The sequence below is a fragment of the Hyla sarda genome, chromosome 2 (genome assembly GCF_029499605.1).
Source record: "Hyla sarda isolate aHylSar1 chromosome 2, aHylSar1.hap1, whole genome shotgun sequence".
NCBI classification, from domain to species: Eukaryota; Metazoa; Chordata; class Amphibia; order Anura; family Hylidae; genus Hyla; species Hyla sarda.
In genome coordinates, this window is record NC_079190.1 from 143,696,373 (window position 1) to 143,719,229 (window position 22,857).

The 22,857-nt window shown below is 43.4% G+C and overlaps 1 protein-coding gene across 11 annotated transcripts in view; it reads left to right on the plus strand.

Annotated features, from left to right (window-relative positions):
- Positions 1–11,758, plus strand: part of LMO7 (LIM domain 7) — a 239,648-nt gene extending 227,890 nt beyond the window's left edge. For all 11 annotated transcript variants that reach the window (XM_056555527.1, XM_056555526.1, XM_056555531.1 and 8 more), the window contains 5 exons: positions 1,552–1,744; positions 2,122–2,370; positions 5,544–5,652; positions 8,277–8,379; positions 11,444–11,758. In XM_056555527.1, the coding sequence (XP_056411502.1) occupies positions 1,552–1,744; positions 2,122–2,370; positions 5,544–5,652; positions 8,277–8,379; positions 11,444–11,463 (674 nt within the window). In that variant the 3' untranslated portion in view covers positions 11,464–11,758. The remainder of the gene's footprint in view (positions 1–1,551; positions 1,745–2,121; positions 2,371–5,543; positions 5,653–8,276; positions 8,380–11,443) is intronic.
- The last annotated feature ends 11,099 nt before the right edge of the window (positions 11,759–22,857 follow it).

A 22,857-nucleotide genomic window follows, 5' to 3' on the forward strand; every position in this document is an offset into this window, starting at 1 on the left:
CCAGAGGAAAAGTTGCTGAGTTCCCCCATAGCAAGCAATCAGATCGCTTCTTTCATTTTTGAAAAGGCCTGTGAAAAATGAAAGAAGTGATCTGATTGGTTGCTATGGGGAATTCAGCAACTTTTCCTCTTAACAGGTTTTGATAAATCTCCCCCATTACGCTTGCAAAGCCTTAGTTCTCTGTTATTGTGTGGTTCAAATGGCATCTAAAAAAGCCATGTGGTGGTACCACGATTTGCAGTGGTAATTTACTGCGCCAATTTTACAGGTTAAACACATTATTTGACTTGAATCCAAATGTAAAAACAGCACTCCAGTAGTTAAACATATTTCCTATTTATTAACCCAGTGAAACGCATACACCCTAAGCTTTACCAGTGGAGTGCAGCTTTTTTCTTTTTGGTTCATGTCTTTTTTTGAAACCTGTTTCTGCCCCCAGAGCTTGCATCCCCATACTTTTTGGCTGGCTTTGAGAGTGCTGCCCTGTCTGGCTTATTGCATTGATTATACTTCTTTACTTGTAAAAACACGGTGGTCAAGTATTACATTACAAAATTGTGAGAACATTTAAGATAACATGAACTACTAACTGTGTAGAAAGCCTAATTGTTTAATATTAGGGTCTGATCTGACTTATCATGTTGTGGTTGAGTGAATGTAAATCCATCTTCTTAACAATAGTGCAAATGATTCTCTCCAGTAATAATGCAGAGAACCAATCCATATTTATGCCTATGACTTTGTAATGAGATGTTCTCAAAGCTTTTATTGATGGCACAATTTTGTGTCTTCCTCATATAAATGTTTTTTTATAGGCACCGCTGAATTTTATAGTTTTGATACATCTGAAGAGGGACAGTAAAAGGACGAGCTTTTATATGTTAGCCAAAGCTGTGCTGCTGCCATAGTATGATTGAGGTGGTTGAATACTTGGGAAAGCAAGAATTGTATAGTTTGTAGTGCTGTGATTCTGAGAAGTTGGCCACCGATAAGATGTCAGCGAGTTGTATTTGGTGCACATGTTGTATTTGTTTTCCACAACTTGATGTAAAACAAGAGGTAGCCAGACTTTTTCTGGAGCTAGCTCTTTCATCTAAAGTTATGGGAGTGTTGAATTGGTAAACTTGCAATCGTGGTATTTCCAGACATGATTCATTGAACTGTATAAGGGTTAATTTTTAAAAATACAGGTTTTTTTTCCAGGCCTTTGCTATCATGCTAGGATACTTATGCAGATTTTTTATAGTGCACTGGGATTACGCTCATTATTTTTTGCATTTGCTCCATAGCCATGCTGTTTCTAATATGGAGTAAGGCCTGCATGACCTAAGGGTGGTCCATAATAAGCCTTGCTAACTCCTGTATGATTTGTTACCAAGCCTTTTAATTGGGATGAAAGGAACTGCCACTTCCGTAAACACCACTAATGACATGGTTTTGGATTGGAAAGGTGTTTATTATGGCAAATGTAATTTAAGCTTGGTTTGTGTCCTGTAATTTGGCTTTATTTTGATGTTGTCATTTGTTAATAGAATAATTGCATTTTTACAGACAGCAGCAACAATTCTGGAACTACATGGTCAGTGGGTGAATCACAGAAAGAGGGCCCTGCAGAATTGGAGAGACAGCAGATCATCAGAGAGATGAGGAAAAAAGCACCTCTGCATAATGACAACAGCTGGATTAGGCAGAGGAGCTCTAGTGTGACAAAAGACACTTCATCTCTTCCAAACGTTATGAGAAGGTAAACTGTCTTGGTTAATTAGCGCTAACATATTTTTCTTGTTTGAATGGTTTGGTCTTCATGGCAAATGAAGACAAACCATATCCATATGCTTAATTAGGGTATATGGATATCATTCTGGGGGTATATGGATATTAGGGTATATGGATATCATTCTCTTTGAGACACAACAGCCCTAATGTTTTAAATCTGAATGGCTACCATATAAGACTACATTTTAGCTGCAAGCATACTAAAGGGCCAGCATATGGCTGGCTATGTATTCCATCAACAATATCAGCAGTTTAAAGCCATGTAAAGGTGCCTAGATAGTAGTATATTTATTTTGTTCTTGAAGGCATCAAAATCTAAACTATATACTGTCATTTTATTTACAGAGGAGAATCGCTAGACAACCTAGACTCTAGCTCAAGCTCACGGAGACAGACATCCTGGGCAAACCAGTCATTATCTTATAATTCTTTATCATCTAGTCAAGACTTCAGTCAACCTTCTCAAGTGGTATCCACCTCTAACCGTACCTACCTGCGCAACCCATCTTCCAGCTTTTCACAGACTTCTGTTGTTTCATCTAGCTTGCCTCGGAACCAACCTTCAACACAGACATCTGCTCAACAGCGCAACAAGTAAGCAATAATGACAAATAAACATTTCAGTATTTGGGTACTTTATAGTTAGACAGAATATACATGATCCCAAAGGTATTCACTACAAATTTACATTTTTTTTTTTTTTTTTTTTTAACTGCATACTTTGTGTTGTCACAAAACATCACAGGCTGCTCAGTCTCTTTCAGATTGAAATCAATCAAAATTACTACTTCAGCTCTCCCCTTTTTTCTGAACCATTTTGTATGCTGGCTTATGACCAGATCAAATGTCCCCCCCCCCCCCCCCCACAAAATAGAGAAGACTGTTCTGTATGTGAGATTCTGCAGGTTGCAGAAGAGAAAGTGAGAAATATTTTGCAATAAAGACCTATTATAAAAATAGTTTACTTTACAATATAATGCACACCATGCCTTTATTAGGGATGTCCCGATACCATCTTTCTAAGACAGAGTACGGATAAGAGTACCGATACTTTAATTTTAGTACTCGCCTATACCAATTACTGGTACTTATATTTTAAAGGGAATCTGACACCAGGTTTCTGGCGCTGCTTACCGTGTTGATATGTGGGTTCCTTGTTGTGTACAATGGAGGCAGCTGCTGTAGTACGAGCAAAGATTTCTCTCTTCTACATTGGACAGAACAGGGAATTTGCATTGGCGGAGAGACTAATGTCTCTGGAGCAATTGCGCTGACGTTCACATGGTGAGCAGCGGTAGAAATCGGGCAACCTGCACTATCTACATATAAATTGAAGTTAGCGCAGGTGACTTTGCTGTAAGATTGTTTTTAATAGTAGGTAGTATTCCCTTGTAGGTAGTATAGATAGTTGCAGCCCCCCCCCCCTTGTAGACAGCAGCCCCCCCCCTTGTAGACAGCAGCCCCCCCCCTTGTAGACAGCAGCCCCCCCCTTGTAGACAGCAGCCCCCCCCTTGTAGACAGCAGCCCCCCCATTGTAGACAGCAGCCCCCCCCTTGTAGACAGCAGCCCCCCCTTGTAGACAGCAGCCCCCCCTTGTAGACAGCAGCCCCCCCTTGTAGACAGCAGCCCCCCCCTTGTAGACAGCAGCCCCCCCCTTGTAGACAGCAGCCCCCCCCTTGTAGACAGCAGCCCCCCCTTGTAGACAGCAGCCCCCCCCCTTGTAGACAGCAGCCCCCCCCTTGTAGACAGCAGCCCCCCCCCTGTAGACAGCAGCAGCCCCCCCCTTGTAGACAGCGGCCCCCCCCTGTAGACAGCGGCAGCCCCCCCTTGTAGACAGCGGCCCCCCCCTGTAGACAGCGGCAGCCCCCCCTTGTAGACAGCGGCAGCCCCCCCCTTGTAGACAGCGGCCCCCCCCCCCTTGTAGACAGCAGGCCCCCCCCCCCTTGGAGACAGCAGGCCCCCCCCCCTTGTAGACAGCAGGCCCCCCCCCCCCCTTGGAGACAGCAGCCCCCCCCCTTGGAGACAGCAGCTCCCACCCCCTTTGGAGACAGCAGCCCCCCCCCCCCCCCCCTTGGAGACAGCAGCTCCCACCCCCTTTGGAGACAGCAGCCCCCCCCCCCCCCCCCTTGGAGACAGCAGCTCCCACCCCCTTTGGAGACAGCAGCCCCCACCCCCTTTGGAGACAGCAGCCCCCACCCCCTTTGGAGACAGCAGCCCCCACCCCCTTTGGAGACAGCAGGACACACCCTTGTAGCTGCTCACTTGTGCCTGTTGCCGCTCCGCAGCACCGTTCTCCCGTACTTATCACTGCCGCTGCCCCATTCTGCCGTCCGCATCACGGAGTCTTATGGAGGAGCATGTGACACACATCACTCTGCTTCCTCTGTAGCGTTACGCTGGGCGCAGGGGAGGAGATGGAGTGTGTCACGTACTCCTCCATAAGACTCCATGATGTGGATGGTACAATGGGGCAGCGGCAGTGATGCAGATCAGAGAATGGGGCAGCAGAGCACTCCATCAGGTATTGGCTTTGGTATCGGGGACATTAGACGAGTCCCCGATACCATGCAAATACCTGGTATCGGCACCGATACCGATACTAGTATTGGTATTGGGACATCCCTAGCCTTTATGTAAAAAAATAACATTCAAAGGTGCCCATAGCCTTTAAAAAGTATGCTTTTGCTTATTGATTGTTAAAAGTTTATTAGAGTACAGTGCAAGGCAGTAATTTTAATGTTCCAAACATAAGAAACAAAGAATACTTATGTTTGGATCATTGGATTCTATTGGATGAGCATCGATAAGGAGCGATTGGTGATGTGTTGAGTGTTGGCTGCAATACACACAGGACTGCAGAGGTGCGTTAGTGCCAACTATTTACATTTCTATAATTGAACTAGTAATTTTAATGTGTTTTTGCATTAAAGAGAAACTCTGGTGGAAATTTTTTTTTTTTTCTTCAAATCAACTGGTGCCAGAAAGTTAAACAGATTTGTAAATTACTTCTATTAAATAAGCTTAATCCTACCAGTACTTATCAGATGCCGTATACTACAGATATACTACAGAGAAATATGTGAAGTTCTTTTCAGTCTGACCACAGTGCTCTCTGCTGACACCTCTGTCTGTGTCAGGAACTGTCCAGAGCAGGAGAGGTTTTCTATGGGGATATGCTTCTAATTTGGACAGTTCCTGACACAGTCAGAGGTGTTAGCAGAGAGCACTGTTGTCAGACTGGAAAGAACTGCACAATTTTCTCTGTAGTATACAGCAGCTGACAATTACTGAAAGGATTAAGATTTTGAAATATAAGTAAATTACAAATCTTTTTTACTTTCTGGCACCAGTTGATTTGAAAACACTTGTTTTACCCTTGTTTCCACCGGAGTTCCCCTTTAAGCTTTGTCTTTGTTGGGGAGGCGCTGGATGGCAATATACCAGGAATTCCTGCTTGTCAGTTTTCTCAATTGTGCCCTTAATACACGGAGTTTGTGCTGCCTTTTTTTCTTATAATATAATTTAGGAAATAAGCTAATAATCCAGTCAGTTCTTATTGTATAATTAAATCTTTGTTTTTCCTGCTTACATGTATTAACAGAACAATTCTTCATTCATGAAATTTTCAGTACTGTGTGTTGCCCTTATGGCTGGTTGTTTGTAAGGAAGCGTGATTTTATTTACCATTTGACGAATTTCTGCCTTCCAGAGCATCTGTCTGTCAGACTTGAGAAAAGGGCTCAGTTATTTTCTTATTCTGTATCTAGGTCAGTGAGCGGGAAGAAATTGTGCTCTTACTGTAATAACAGTTTGGGCAAAGGAGCGGCTATGATCATCGAGTCTCTTGGTCTTTGTTTTCATTTACATTGTTTTAAGGTGAGACACTGAGGACATCTGAATAAATCCCCCACAAACCTTACTAACTGCCATGGTTGCGGGTACTAACACTAATCATTTCTTTATGTCAGACTTTGTTCCATGAAACAGCCTTGAATATAAATATAAGCGTTTCCAGCAAGATGAAGGATATTGGATTCAGAGATTATAGCTGTCAAGCTCGGATCAGTTTTAGATTTATTAGGATAACAGGACTTCTAGGAAGAGAAAAGTTGATGCTAACTTTGATGTTCATGAGTATTTGTGTCTATGCACTGATTATCCATAAAATTAAAACCACTGCAGGGTAAAGTAAATGGCATTGGTAATCTTGTGACGATATTGGGAGAGATTTATCAAAACTTGTCCAGAGGAAAAGTTGCTGAACAACCAGATCAGATCGCTTCTTTAATTTTTAAAAGGCCTCTGAAAAATTAAAGAAATGATCTGATTGGTTGCTATGGGCCACTCAGCAACTTTTCCTCTGCACAGGTTTTGATAAATCTCCCCCAATGTCTCCTGTCCACAGGTTTCATATATGTAAGACAACATATAGAAGTGGATAGGATTTACAAAAAGTAGTCCAAGGAAGGACAAGCAGAAAATCAGTAACAAGGTCATGGCCACTAAGGTTCATTGAGCAAAGGGTGCTGCACACAATGCATTGCAGCTTGCTGTTTATCGGACTATGCAGCTGTAGACTGGTCAGCACTTATGGTGATCTTTCTGTCCCAGGAAGTGCCTACAATGGCCATAAAAGTGTCACAACTGGACCAATGAAAGGTGGCCTAGTCATATTTTCTTTTAAATCATGTGGATGTGCTGGACATTTGTTCTTGTATGGGGAAGAGATGGCACCAGAAAGCATTATTGGAAGAAGAATAACCTTTGGAGGCAGGGTTCTGCTTTGAGACTTTGGGTTCTGGCACTCATTTGGATTTAGGAGTGGATGGATCTAAACATTGTTGAAGACCATATACACACCTTCATGGCGGCAGAATTTCCTAATTGCAGTAGCCTATTTCCGCAAGATGGTACACCTTGTTACACTGCAAAAGTACATAACTTCATAATGTTCTGCTACTATTCCTGCACATTTTTAGTGCATGAAGTCTCATGGTAGACAAAGCAACTTTTCTGTAAACCCATCCCCTCTTTCTGCGTGCCGAACAAGGTTAAAAGTGTGTAAAACACGTAATAAATATGGTGCAAGTCATGCAAGCCAATGTTTTGGCACATATTGCACCAGAGTTCTGGCACATTTGCAATTATAACTCTTCCTTACTATTTTTAATGACTTATTGTTTTTATACAATCGTAAGGTTTATTCATTCTGGTGCATACAAAAATTGGAGAAGTTTATCATGGCAACCAATCTGCTACCAGCTTTCATAAATGAAAGCTTTATTGGATGACTACTATGTCAAAACAAGAATTTGCAATGGCATATCTTTGTGGAGTACTACCATTTTATGTTGTTACTTTTCCTTCAGCTGCCTTTACAGCCTTCAAATAATAACCCTAATCCAGAGATTTCCAAACAGTGTGTCTTGGCACGTTAGTGTGCCAGCTGCAGTGTGTAGGTGTGTCACACAAAAATAAGCAATACCAACTTGCAGATATTTTTATGGCTTCCCCATCTAAATGTATTAACACTGTGTGGTCAAGGGATCATAAGTAGTATGTGTAATTTGGTTGGATCAGTGGGAGTATATGAAAACTTGGAAATCCATTAATCCTAATCCATTATCTTTTAGACCAAGTAAAAAGGTCATTGCATGACATAGTTATATCACCATCAATGTACAGTTCTGTCATGACATGTATTGTGGCTTGTTACTCAAGGCAGAAACCAGGCCCCGTCTGCTCTATAAACTAACGTACAGATATTGGTGTTTGAAAAGTACAGAAACGTCCATTCATATCTGAATACAAAACACCTTGCCAGACTAGCATCTTAGCAATATGTCACACGTATCAGCCATTTGCTAAGATGAATATGATGCAAAACTTGTTTTATTTCTACCCCATTGGGACTAAAGTTGCCCTGAAGCAATTCTTCATTTTCTCTGCATTATACAAAAAAAATCATCTTGCAATGCTGTCATGAAGACATGGTCTCCCCTGTGTTACACTTAGCATAGACAAAGCCAGCAATGAATTCAAGTCTGATTAAATGCAAATCTCAGTCTGCAGCTGTAAGACATATGGATATTTCTTCCTCTTTTGAGTTTATTTTAATCAAGCCAATAATAACAGTGCAGCTTCTGGTTTACATGATTTTATTCTGCCGATTTTACAATATTTATCAGTGTTTGGTTTAGTTTCATGGAATATGTCTGTGCTACATCTGCTTACCTAGTGCCAAATGCTGCTCCTCTGCTGATGTATCGTGCTGGATACTGTGCCCTGCCTAACATGCAGCACATTTACATAAAATTACAAGAGAAGCTGTTGGCTGTGCCTCTCTGCTGCCTTATCTGCTAATGATTTTGGTTGCTTAGCTGCTTCATTGAATCATTTCAGGCTTTGCTGGATGTATCCTGTAAGTTGGCTTACCGTCCAGAGGCTTAGCAATGTTTTGTGCTCTATAAACTACTTATTTCTCTGTATTTTTTGAACAGTGTGTCGCCTGTGAAACAGACCTTGGAGGTTCCCAGTCTGGAGCAGAAGTCAGAATCCGCAACAACGACTTGTACTGCAACAGCTGCTACATTAAATTTAAATGTAGGTGTCACATTGTCTTACTGATTTTCATCTCCAGGCACTTTTGTGCTATATAAGACATGTAGCTCTAAAATTGCTCAGTTTTTGCTAAATCAACAACAGGAAAGTAATATGTTAATAGCAGCCTAGAACGTGGTGCGGCCTACCCACTGCTTTTAATACGTGATAGGCGGATTCCTGCTCAGAAGTCAATTACAGGGCTTTATATAAAAGTATGAGGGTGTACATTTGAGGAAAGATATCACTGGCATACGAATATACAAGTTTTTACTTTGGATTGGAGGAAAGGCTTTACATACACTGCTTAAAATGCACAAAGGACCACAGATCACCTAATCTCCTCATTCCCATTTTGTCAGCACCTTGACCCGTCAATCCAGGCCCTTTTTTTTCTTGTAAGATCTAACAATAGGAGTGCAGATTATATACCGTATTTATCAGGGTATACCACCACCAGCCTATAACACGCACCCTCATTTTACCAAGGATATTTGGGTAAAAAAAAATTTTTTTACCCAAATATTCCTGGTAAAATGAGGGTGCATGTGTATACCCCGATACACTGTTTCTGACCCCGCAGAAGCCCCCAGGAAAGGCAGGGGAGAGAGGCCGAAGCTGCCGGGGTCCGCGCTGCTTCAGGCCTCCGGTGTGGCGTCCCCTGCGTCGTTGCTGTGTGCTGCGCGGCGCAATGACGAGTGACATCACTCGTCATTGTGTCTCGCAGCGCATAGCAACGATGCAGGGGACGCACACTGGAGGCCTGAAGCAGCGCGGACCCGACCCCGGCAACAGGTAATTATACAACTGGGGATGGGGGAGTCAACGGGGCAGCGGCGCCGGCAATTGGTGCCGATGCCCCTTCTCTCCCCCTGTCTGTCGGCGCCGCTGCCCCATTAACGATAGCCAGGTGGAGAGAAGCGGCAGCAGCAGGGCTCTAGACCCCAGGACAGGCAGGGTCAGAGAAGCCGGCAGGTCTCTGCACCTGCAAAAGCCGCTGCAGTTCATTGATTTAAAGCGCCCGCTTTAAATCATTGAACTGGAGCGGCTTATCGGCGTATAACACGCAGATAGACTTTAGGCTAAACATTTCAGCCTAAAAAATGTGTGTTATACGCCGATAAATACGGTACATTGTTCTAGAGGTACTGTTTGTCAGTGCTGTTTAATTACATTGTAGCACCATGACACACTGAAGCTATTGATAGTACATTTCTACAAATATGTTAGAATATAAGCGAAAAATTATATTCCATGTAGCCGTATGAATTGGAATGTTTAAATTCTGTATTACAGTATAATTTACATTGACTTCTGAAAGGTTTTTACAACAAAAAGTAAATTACTTAGAGAGAACCTTTCAATTGTGTCATGTCCTCTGTGAGAGCAGTATGCAGTGGTGACAGGCATGCTGCTTTGAATGGGGGGGTGGGGGGCGTCATAATGTATGGTTATGGTGCTATATGGTCAAACTCACAGTTTAATCCCTGCAGCATGCTGTAAGCGCTTTACGGGAAGAGCCAGTTGATATACTGGCTTCCCTTTTGCTGCTGTGCATGGGGAAAAATACTTGCAATGAGACCAGTGGAAAATACATATCATGAATACATGGTACTGCTGCAAAATACACAGTGTCCCAAAAAAAGTAACATGGAGCCGCCCTCACCTGGAGCAGCTATTCCTGTCACGGGTAATGAGTAGTACAGAACATGTAGTGCCTCCCTGTACTGTAGGGGGCACTACCCGACACCAGTCAGTTCATTCACTTCAGGAATACAGGGGTTTTACCAGTGAAATGTCCATTCTGATTGGTCAGTTCTTCATGGTATTGACACGGATTGCTGATCCATAGCATTGTATTTTGAGTCTGGTTTCAAGTTACAATGGTCTGGAAAAGACCATTGTATGTTGAAACTATTGTATGTTGAGGCCATTGTAAGTTGAGGGACCACTGTAGAGCGAAAAATTATGACATGGCAAATTCTGATATGCAGTATATCCTTTGAGGCAATGATAAAACTTTAGGAGCTGTAAGAGAGGGCTTGTTATCAAATGAAACATCAAAGGGTTATTTTCCTTTATAGACTCTGTCTAGGATGTCTTTGAAATGAAAGGAAGAAGCCTCACACATGTGCAGCCACCTTTCTCCATTTATTCCACATATGTCTACAGCACTAATTCTGGCCCCATAATGTCTTTGATGGAAATACTGCTTTAAAAAGGATTTGCCATCACTCCAAATGGGTCTGTTTGAGTAAATACTTGAAGCAAAATTAGTAATTTTGAAGCCTTTCTCCCTTAAAGGAGTAGTCCAGTGGTGAACAACTTATCCCCTATCCTAAGGATAGGGGATAAGTTTGAGATCGCGGGGGGTCCGACCGCTGGGGCCCCCTGCGATCTCCTGTATGGAGCCCCGACAGCCCGCGGGAAGGGGGCGTGTCGACCTCCGCATGAAGCGGCGGCCAACACGCCCCCTCAATACAATTCTATGGCAGAGCCGAAGCGCTGCCTTCTGCAATCTCCGGCTCTGCCATAGAGATGTATTGAGGGGGCGTGTCGGCCGCCGCTTCGTGCGGGGGTCGACACCCGCTATCTAGCCGGAGAGCCTGGCCCCCGTACAGAGAGATCGCAGGGGGCTCCAGCGATCGGACCCCCCGCGATCTCAAACTTCCACATTGTTACATTCCTTCTGCAAATGCATGACAAGGAGAATGGTAAGGTTCAGATGTCAATTTATGAGGAACCGCTCAAAGTAGAGTTCTTAGAAAAGTTACTCCAGTATTGTTTTAAAGGGTTGCAAGAATCTACAAAAAATTGCTGACAACTCCTCCTAGATATCGATGTCCTTCAAAGCATTATGTTCAGTTAAATTGGGAATAAAAAAAGATAACTGTGACACTGAGAACTTTATTAAAGCTTGGAGATGACCCCTGTGTGGAGCAGTAATAGCTGCAGAGCATATCACTCTGGGGTAGTATTTTACCAAAGAGACAAAAAGGTTATTGGTCACATTAATATTGTGTGAACAAATAGATGTGGACTAACTAGATTTCCTTTTGCTACACAGCTGGACACACCACCATGTGAAGGCCTCCTCATCAAAGAACCACTCCTAGAAGTAGCAGAGGAGGACTGAGCTGACACGGATGTAAATCTAGAAGCACAAGCTGGATGTGTGCTTTATACAGCTTATATATGTTATATATAAGATACAATATTGCATTTGCCTTTTATTCTTGTATTACCTCGTAACCAGATTTCTTTGTGGTATATTTATGAGAGGATAATCACAGCTAAGGGGCATGTTATACTTTCAGTGTTCTGAATTATGTATGTAAAAAGTCTGCTTTTATGTAATTTCAAAATATTTTTGAGTTCTTTTTTCCATTGGTGTCTAAAGAGGGTATTTTCCATAGAAAGTTTATTTAACAAACATTCAAATTAAGTGTTTAGTTGCTTTCATTGTTCTGAACAATATTTACTCTCAATAGCAAAGTGAAATTACATTGAAATGCATGTGAATGTATGATTCTGTATTTATATGGACATGTAGCACAAAATAAGGTATCACCGCTTTGTGGGAAGGTGCAGGATTGCTTCCGATACCCATTTTCTAAATATTAAAATCTATGCAGGAATACATAACACACATTTTCTCTAACCTAATTTTCTTCCTAAAATTATTTAAGAAGACGTTTATTTTCTGACAGAAGGTTTTCTGTAGCTAAAATATTTTCTGATTTACTTTTGTAAATAAAATTGTGGCTGCATTTAAATCAGACATTTTAGTTGTTTGTTCTTTTTATAAACTTGAGCTTAGTGGATGGGACTTGAAACTAAAAGTTATGGACATATTTTATTTTCATTTCTATGGGGGGGAAAACATTTCTCTATCTGCTCCATTGGGGGACACAGACCTCGGGTATATGCTGTTGTTGCTAGGAGACTTGACACTAAGGAAACGAAAAAAGTCGTCTCCTCCCAGCAGGATATACCCGCCTACAGAGCCTGAGGTAATCAGTTTTAGCTTAGTGTCTGCAGGAGATGGACACTAGTATTTTTCCAGATTAGGGACGTTTAGTTTCTTATTCCCTTTTATTTTTATTTTTTCAGGTGGGGACTCGGGAACATAGAGTTCACTGTTTCCCCATTTGCGATTGAGGGGGCACAGACATCGTGGATGTACTGTCAATCCCCTCTCGCCAACGGTCAGCGCCTGGGGTTGTACCTCATGGGTCCGGGTCCACCACTTTTCCCTGCTCGTCTCGCTTTTTACAGCCCGGCATGATGCAGGTGACTAAAAGCTGTCTGAAGACTTCATCAGGTAAGTTCTTCTGACTAAGGTGAGTATTCCTCTCCCCCCCCCCCCCTTTTTTCTTACAGGTTTTGGGGACTTGCAACCTCTGGAGACCCCCTGTTTTAGTCCCACTCCTCTTTATTATCATCTAATGTGTGGACTTCTGAGGTGGATCTGCTCATCCCCCTCTCTTACTATCTAGGCAGGGACTCCCTATTACTTTATTGGGGAACTGGGGGGCCGGTGGTCAGTGGTCAGTGGTGTAGGACTGTCTCGGCACCTCTCTGGGTGCCACTGTTTTAACATTGGCAGTTCTGTCCTTTCTTCAGCAGCCACAGCTGCCGTCTCACTCTGCCTATTCTTCTGTGCTCCGGCCGCATCGCGTACGATGCGTTCGGGGAACAGTTTACTTTCACTTTCTCGGCAGTAAGCAGTAAGCGTTTTAGTCTCTCGGCGGGGTTCGCGCCCTGTGAGTTCAGACGCGCGATCCACTACAGCATATGGGAGCAGGCAGAGGGGCCTTAGGACCAATCGGAGGCGCCCCAGTCTAACACTGCCCCTCTCTTCTCATTGGTCCTGCTGCCCCTGCTTCTCTCTCTCTCCTTCTGAGGAACTTCTCCTCACAGCGGCTGCCTGGCGGGGGACACGGACGCTGGTAAGACTGTTTGTTTTATTTTACTCATGTCCGAGCCAAGAACTGTTCCTCCCTCTAAGCAGGTACCTGGGGCACTGGTCGCCTACTATTCTTGCAAGGGCTGCAACTCTAAAATGCCTGGGTTTGCTGAACCCACCTGTTCTGCCTGCACCACTGCACCTCCTGACCCCCCTGGTATTCCTATTCAGGATGCTCCCCCAGACCCAGTGGGTTCAGCTGCCCTTCCAATATGGGTGTCTTCCCTCTCTGTCTGTATCTGACTTGGTGCAGGTATCCCGTTCCGTGGTGACTGCCTTGGAGAGGTCCTCCTTACACCGTTCCTCAAGAGAGACTCGCTCTCCCTCACCCTATTTTAAACGCTCTCACAAGCGTAATAGGGGTCATTCCTCTGACTCCTCTCCGGAGTCTTTGTACAGATGTAGGCGCTCCCCTCATGGGCATCGTCCCTCTGCTACGTCTTCCTGCAAGCGTCCCTCTTCTAGAAGACGCTCCCCGAGTCGCCATTCTGAGTCCCCAGAACATAGTTACATAGTTAGTATGGTCGAAAACAGACATACGTCCATCAAGTTCAACCAGGGAATTGAAGGGTAGGGGTGTGGTGGGATATTGGGGAAGGGATTTTATATTTCTGCATAAGCATTAATGTTATTTTGTTCCAGGAATGTATCTAACCCTGTTTTAAATTTATTAATCGTTCCTGGTATGACTAGTTCCTGAGGTAGACTGTTCCATAAATTCACAGTTCTTATGGTAAAGAAGGCGTGTCGCCCCTTGAGACTAAACCTTTTCTTCTCCAAATGGAGGGAGTGCCCCCTTGTCCTTTGAGGGGGCTTAACCTTGAACAGTTTTTCTCCATATGTTTTGTATGGGCCATTAATATATTTATATACGTTTATCATATCCCCCCTTAAATGTCTCTTCTCAAGACTAAACAACTGTAACTCCCTCAATCGCTTCTCATAGCTAAGACGTTCCATGCCCCATATTAGTTTAGTCGCGCATCTCTGCACCCTTTCCAGCAACACAAGCAACACAGTGTCCCTTTTATGGACTGGTGACCAAAACTGAACAGCATATTCCAGGTGAGGCTGTACCAATGCTTTATAAAGGGGGAGTATTATGTCCCTGTCCCTCGAGTCCATGCCTTTTTTTCTACATGACAATATCCTGCCGGCCTTTGAAGCAGCAGCCTGACATTGCATGCTATTCTGTAGTCTATGATCTGCAAGTACACCCAGATCCTTCTCTACCAGTGACTCTGCCAGTTTAACAGCCCCTAAGACATAAGATGCATGCAGGTTATTAGTACCCAGATGCATAACTTTACATTTATCCGCATTGAACCTCATTTGCCAAGTGGATGCCCAGACACTTAGTCTATCCAAGTCATCTTGTAACTTATGCACATCCTCTATAGACTGTACCGTGCTACAAAGCTTGGTGTCATCTGCAAAGATAGAAACAGAGCTGTTAATGCCATCCTCTATATCATTGATAAATAAATTAAACAACAGAGGTCCCAGTACTGAACCTTGGGGCACACCACTAATAACCGGGGACCAATCAGAGTACGAATCATTGACCACCACTCTCTGGGTACGATCCATGAGCCAGTGTTCAATCCAGTTACAAACTAAAGTTTCCAAGCCCAAAGACCTTAAATTACCTGTCAGACGACTATGAGGGACAGTATCAAACGCTTTAGCAAAATCCAGAAACACTATATCCACAGCCATTCCTCTGTCAAGGCTTCTACTCACCTCTTCTTAAAAGCAAATTAGATTGGTTTGACAACTTCTATCCTTAGTAAACCCATGCTGGCTATCACTTATAATACAATTATCCCCTATACATTCCTGTATGTAATCCCTTATAAGTCCTTCAAACAATTTACCCACAATGCACGTTAAACTTACCAGTCTATAATTTCCTGGGGAAGACCTAGAGCCCTTCTTGAAGAAGTCCCTTGGCACAATACCAGAGAATCTCTAAATATCATGAACAGGGGTACAGATATTACTGAACTTGCCTCTCTAAGAACTCTTGGGTGTAATCCATCTGGTCCTGGAGATTTGCTTACATTTACTTTACTTAACTTACCTTGTACCATCTCTACATTAAGCCAGTTCAGTACATTTCATGATGTGTTACCACCACTGACCTGGCCAATGTCAGCTCCTCCTTCTTCCCTAGTATATACAGAACTAAAGAACCCATTCAGTAGCTCCGCCTTCTCTTGATCGCCCGTGACGACCTCCCCATTATTATTATTAAGGGGTCCTACATGCTCTGTCCTTGGTTTTTTTGCATTTATATATATCTAAAAAAAAATATTTAGGATTAGTTTTGCTTTCTTTGGCCACCTGTCTCTCATTTTTATTTTTTTCAGTTTTTATTACATTTTTACAGATTTTATTAAGCTCTTTGTACTGTTTAAATGTTATAGCTGACCCCTCAGATTTGTATTTTTTGAAGGCTATTTTTTTGTTGTTTATTGCTCTTTTAACATCATTTGTCAGCCATGTAGGATTTAGTTTTAATCATTTATATTTAGCTGTATAGTTATTTAGAGTTGATTTAAAAATTTCCCATTTACCTTCTGTATCTGTATTTGAGAACACCTCCCCCCAGTATATGTCCTGTAGTGCAGCTCTCAGCCCAGGGAAATTTGCCTTTTTAAAGTTATATGTTTTTTGCCTTCCCCGTCTGTCTTTGTTTTCTACATTTTAAATCAAAAGTAACTATATTGTGGTCGCTATTACCAAGGTTTTCCCGCACAGTTACATTACCAACCAGCTCTGCGTTGTTGGAAATGATCAGATCCAACAAGGCATCACTTCTTGTTGGGTCCTCCACAAACTGGCCCATAAAATTATCCTGCAATACATTTCGGAATTGTCACCCCTTTGAAGTTTTAGCCAACCCCTGACCCCAATCTCTGTCTGGATAGTTAAAATCTCCCATTATTACCACTGTACCGGCCTGGGCAGCGCCCTCTTTGTTTATACAGCTGACCTTCTATTAGGGGGTCTGTAGATTACACCAAATATAATTTTTTCAATAGTTCCCTCCTTTTGTAATTCTACCCACTGTGATTCCACATCCTCAGAATCTTCACACACCATGGCATCGTTCACACTGACTTTCATACCACTTCTAACATACAGACAGACTCCACCACCTTTCCTGTTCATTCTATCCTTGCGAAACAATGTAAACCCCTGTAGATTGACAGCCCAGTCATGCCAGGAGTCCAGCCATGTCTCAGTGACCCCAACTATATCAATATGTTCCTCCAGTATCAAGGCCTTCAGCCCACCCATTTTATTTGCTAGGCTTCTGGCATTTGTGAACATACACTTTTTATTTCCATCCAATTCAAGGGTATATGTTTTATTTTCCTATGAAGCCTATTCCTATTAACTATTCTAACCCCTCCCTGCTCCACCCCCAGGTACATTAATAATTTCCACCTCTCTATCTACGCTATCTTCCCCCTCTTTGCTGTAGGTTCCTTCCCCCCAAGTCCCTAGTTTAAACACTCCTCCACCCTTCTAGCCATCTTCTCCCCAAGCACAGCTGCACCCTCCCCATTGAGGTGCAGCCCGTCCCTACGGTAAAGCCGGGAACCGACAGCGAAGTCGGCCCAGTTCTCCATGAACCCAAACCCCTCCTTCTTACACCAGCTTCTGAGCCACTTGTTTACCTCCCTAATCTCCTGCTGCCTCTCTGGTGTGGATCGTGGTACTGGTAGTATTTCAGAAAATACTACCTTTGAGGTCCTTGCCTTAAGCTTGCGGCCTAAGTCCCTGAAATAATTTTTAGGGACAATCCACCTACCTCTTACATTGTCATTGGTGCCAATATGTACCATGACTGCTGGCTCCTCTCCAGCCCCGCCCTGCAACCTTTCAACCCGATCCGCGATGTGCCGAACTCGAGCGCCAGGTAGACAACACACTGTTTGGCGATCCCGGTCTTTGTGACAGATCGCCCTGTCTGTCCCCCTAATAACTGAGCCCCCCATCACTAGTACCTGTCTGGCCTGCACTGCACTCCTCCCTCCCTCCTTACTGGAGCAGACACCCCCCTTGATGGTCAGAGGCAGTATCCTGCTGCAGCACTGCTAGCTCTGAAATTGCATCCCCCTCATCTGCCAAGCGGGAAAACTTGTTGGGGTGTGCCAGTTCAGGACTAGCCTCCCTGACACTTTTTTCCCCTACCCCGCTTTCTAACTGTAACCCAGCTAGCTGCCTGACTGTCCTGCACCTCCGTCCCACTGTCCTCCACCACCTCTACCCCCGAGAGTGCCTGCTCAGTGAGCAGAAGACTCATCTCCAAGTTGTCAATGCATCTCAATTTTGCCAGTTGTTCCTCTAGATCCAGGATCTGGGCTTCCAAACCAACATCTCGCTCACATCTCACACAACAATATTCACCCTCGAACTGCTGCTCCAGGATTGCATACATTGTACAAGATGCACACCGGACTGCATTTTCCAACACGGAGACCATTCTAGGTTTGGGGATTGCAAAAATATCAGTAAATAAAAACAACAAAAAAAACACTCAAATATGTCAATTAAACTCCCTGAATTTAAAGTCCCTTAATTTTAAGTCCCTCTCACTTTTATACCCACACTCACTTGTATACTTCACACTCTTGTATACAGCTCAAAACAATCACAGCTCAAACAATCGCTTGTATACTTCCCTCTTATAGTTACCAGAGACTTCCTTGCTGTTTCACTGCTGGGAGAGACTGGCTTCAAAGGGATGTCTCTTATGGCCGAAACCAATGAGGCAGCCTTAGAAGGAGACAGTGATCTGGTGCGCCTCCTTCTTCTAAGGCTGCCTCCACCCGTTCCCACTCCCCTGGAGAACTAGTTGATGAGGCTTTTTTGCTTCTGCCTCTGATTCAGAGGACCGCACAGACATGACTGACACGGTAGACTCATTGGTTTCGGCCATAAGAGACACCTTTCACCTACAGGACCCAGGAACTATGGACGCTGTCCCAGAAGTTTCCTTTCATCGTGCCCGTCCAGCACCCAAGATGTTCAGCTCCCATGCTGAATTTGAAGCCTTGCTGGAGTCTGCCTGGAGGCATCCTGATAAAAGGTTTCAAGAAACAAAGAAGGTTCAAGCGTGTTATCCCTTCGCTAAGGACCTCATTGCCCGGTGGACTTCACCTTCTACGGTTGACCCAACAGTCTCCCGCCTATCTAAGGCTACTACCCTGCCTTTGCCCGATGCGGCTTCTTTTAAGGATCCAGCAGACAAAAGGGTGGAGACCTTGGCAAAATTTGCCTTTGAGGCTGCGGGTTCTTCTCTTCTCCCTGCTTTTGTCTCTGCCTGGGTTTCAAAGGCCCTTACGATCTGGGTCTCCTGACTCCGTCAGGGCATTTCTTCTGGGGCTTCCTCAGAAGAACTGACCGACTTAATTCTCCTGCTTTCTAAAGCTGGAGATATTCTATGTTCTGCTTCCATGCAGTTGGCCCGCTTTGCTGCCTTTTGCCACGGGTAACCTAGTGGCTCTCCGCAGATTTTTCTCGGCTGGGAGGTCGTCTGTTGCTCTTCCGGGACGTCTGGACCACGCATGTACAGGACTCCTGGGTCAGAGATGTGGTATCCAACGGTTACCGGATCGAATTTGCCTCTCTTCCAAAGGATCGTTTTTTCCTTTCTTGAGCCCCATGGTCTCCCTCTCTGGCAAAGGCCTTTCGGGTGCGCCTCAGTCTCTCCTCATTCAGGGGGTCATTGTCCCGGTTCCTCCCAAGGAACGTTTGCAAGGTTTTTATTCCAACCTCTTTGTAGTCCCCAAGAAAGGGGGTTCCGTATGCCCCATCGTGGATCTAAAGCACCTCAACCGGCATCTCCTCCTGCCCAATTCCGCATGGAGTCGGTCGTGGCAACCATGGATCAGGGGGAAGCAGGGGGAAGACCCCTCCTTTCAGGGTTTCAGCTCACTGCATGCATTCTTTCGGAGCTTCCTGGGCTCTCCATAACAGGGCTTCCGCCTCTCAAGTCTGTAGGGCAGCTACCTGCTCGTCCTTGCATAATTTTACTAAATTCTACCAGGTTCATACCTTTGCATCCGCGGATGCTAGTCTAGGCCGTAAAGTGTTGCAGGCGGCGGTGGCTCAGCCTGCCCCTTGATTGATTTCTGTGCCCACCCTAGGGACGGCTTTGGTACGTCCCAGGTCTGTGTCCCCAATGGAGCCGATAGAGAAAAAGGGATTTTTGTCTTACCGTAAAATCCTTTTCTCGGAGGATCCATTGGGGGACACAGCTCCTGCCCTTTCTTTGGTGTTCCGGTTTTGGTTACCTGTCTGAGGGTGTGTTCAGTAAATTTTTTGTTCTGGTTACCTTGGACTGGTCTTGGTTTTCTTCCTCTCGGTCCTCTCCTACTGCTTGGGGACTAAACTGATTACCTCAGGCTCTGTAGGCGGGTATATCCTGCTGGGAGGAGCCGACTTTTTTGGTTTCCTTAGTGTCAAGTCTCCTAGCAAAAACAGCATATACCCAAGGTCTGTGTCCCCCCAATGTATCCTCTGAGAAAAGGATTTTTACGGTAAGACAAAAATCCCTTTTTGCCCCCCCCCCCTCCGATGTTTATTAAAAATATTGCTCGGTTTTTCTTCTACTGCCTTCTTGTTTTCATATATAGTCTAATTTTTTGGGGTGTGATTCCAGGCCTCGTCTCTTGAATGTTCTAAGCGGATTTATCACAACAAAAGTCAACTTTACTTTGGTCATAAAGCAGCGAAGATTGATAAGAGATACAGGCTCGAAAACACCCTGTGATGAGAAAGCAGCCAACACTCCTCTGATGGATTTCACTCTGTTCAAGCTGCCTATACTTTGTGAAACAATGCAGCTTTAGAAGAGAAACTAAGCAACATTTTAATAAAGACCTTTAATTTTTGATGACAATTTGTAGGTCTAGGAGAAAGTGGTTGTCTGTACACACAGTATCTAAAAAAAAAAAAGTTATGCAAATTTTCTGAGATTTTACGGTTGCATTTTTAAAACATAATACTCTTGACAAAACACTGCATCAACATAGAAAGCAACAATTACGGTACATTCAAAGGTGCCCCCAAGCCTTAAAGATTACTACAGTAATAAATTATGCGTAAGGGAGCATTTATGTTGGACTTTCTATAAAGGCCTTGTAAACTGCCTAGCTTCTCTCTAATGTCTCTTCAAATGTAACCATGTTGTTAAAACTAGCCTGCATTTTTGCATACTGCAGCCATTGAGAGACACATACAACCTACATGTACTATTATACATAAGTGTCTGATGCATCTTAGTTCTAGAACTATTCAGTTGAATTTTCTTGGCACCAGCAGCTAAAACATTAGATAAGGAAATAGCGCTTTGACAGTGAGTGGGCAGCTTACACTTCATAGTACACCTGCTTAGAAAACAGTATTCCAAAACTAATCTCTTAGCATGCTAAGTCTATCATGTTCCAGGCTATTTCATTTATGAGGATTCATTTTAAGATCATTCTCTTTAGAAATGTGTTTTGACCTATATTAAGGATGTAGTGCAGATTTGTTAGCATTTTTATTGATGACTGACAAACTTGACAGTAAGTAGAATATTCAAAACATAATGGTTTTGACTTTTCATAGACGTATGCCTAGATTATCTAATTTTTTAATCTTAGAAGAAATCAGCTTTTGCTTAGTTGATGTATTATACATTACCGACAACTCCCTTTTTTGATTAGCTGTTAAAAGGGAAACGATTGCCTAATATGCATTGAATTGCTACATGTAAGTACAAACAGGTGCCACATGCTTCTCAGAATAGTGTAATAAATAATGATTATGTATACACAGGTTTATACAGCTGTACACTACACAAACATTGGAAATCAGTATTTCATTATATATTCACTAAATATGTCAGTAACTTGTATTGTATAATTGGTAAGTATTACAATGATACTGTGTTGTTATCATTTGCATTCTAAAAGTCCCAGTTGAACAGAAATACAACTTACTCTGAGGAGTTTTCTGGTTTAGCCAATGCCATTCTACATGATCAAATTGGAGTTCTGCTTCTGTGATCTATAGCTGTGTATTATTTTCAGCAAAAAAAAGTTTTCTTCATTTACCCATGGTAATTGGGTACCATGGAGAAAGGGACACTTTCCTAGGGAGAGGAAACCTGGAGATAAAAAGATTCCAACTGTGGGTCCTGTGAGTACCCTAAGGATTAATGTTTCAAGGTGTTTTTTTTTTTTTCCCCCCTTAAAAAAATAAAATGTGGGGAAGCTAGTTCAGCTGCCTTCAAACCTAATATTGCTTATACCTTTGTGGACAGTTCCCAAGCAGTGTGGTTTAGTGACCTTAAAGCCCAAATCCAGGATAAAGTACTTAGGGAAGAACCCCTGCCAATGTTCCAACACAGCAAGTATTTTTGTGAATCCTGCTAGATACAAAAGCTGAAGAGAAGGTAGGATAATCTGATTTGTGACAGGGGTCTGTTGCCATCCTTGTTTAATAATAAAAAAAAAAAAATCCAGGCCTCTCTTTGGACAGATCGCAGAAGCCTTTACAGCAGTGCCACCATGCCCATCTTCTCCAGTTATACATCTTGAGTGAGCAGGACAATTTCTCAGGGGGTTTAGACAAATCTGTCTTAGGTGTTTGATTCTATGGTTTGGTGGAAGTGCAGGTAAAAGCTTGAGGGCTTGAGTGGAAAATGGACAACCTCTTGGTCCTTTAGATCCCTAGGGGTGGGTGTGGGGCTTACTTTCAGAACCTACATTTCCAGGGTTTCTGGGGTCAGGATATGAGTCAGAGGCCCTCAAATTACAGAGAGCTCTTAGCAGTCCTTCAGGGTCTGTTACCAGCTGTCTCACAGTAAAGGAGTAAACATGAAAGTGCTCTCATCAGAAAACTGGGCAGCATGCTCTATTCAATAGACAGGCTAGCATGCAAAGTCCTTCCTTATGCCCCTTTTATTCAATATCTTTGCGAGAAGAGGATCTAACCTCTTTTAGTGTTTTACCTAAAAGGCTTCCTGAATGTCTAGATGGTGAAGTGAGCAAAAGCTTCACTAGGGAGAATGACTGTTGAATCCTTATGTCTTCCAGATGATCACTGTTCTTTGGGGAGTTATATCAAAAAGTTTTGTTCACTTCAAGGTACAGTCAACAAGGAAGATCTACTCTCTGTCCCCATGAGGGTCTGTGCCCAAAGTAGGGTCTTCCTTTCATAGAAATCCCTCCTAGTGACCTGGATGCCTGGATGTGTTTAGTGGAGTTTCTAGGTTGGTTGGGTGTTAATAAATCTCTCTATTCTATCCTTTTGTCCTAAGGTGTCACAGTCTGTTATTCTTCCCTAAATTCTTTGTTCCCTGATACGGCTCACCATTCCGGTGCCTTGATAAGGGGAAAATAAGTATTAACATAACTGCTAAGAGTAAACTCAAGTCCCAAAAGCACCCCTTTCATTCCCACCACCCTTTCTCTCTTTTTTCTTTTATTTGGTGTTTGCCGATTATT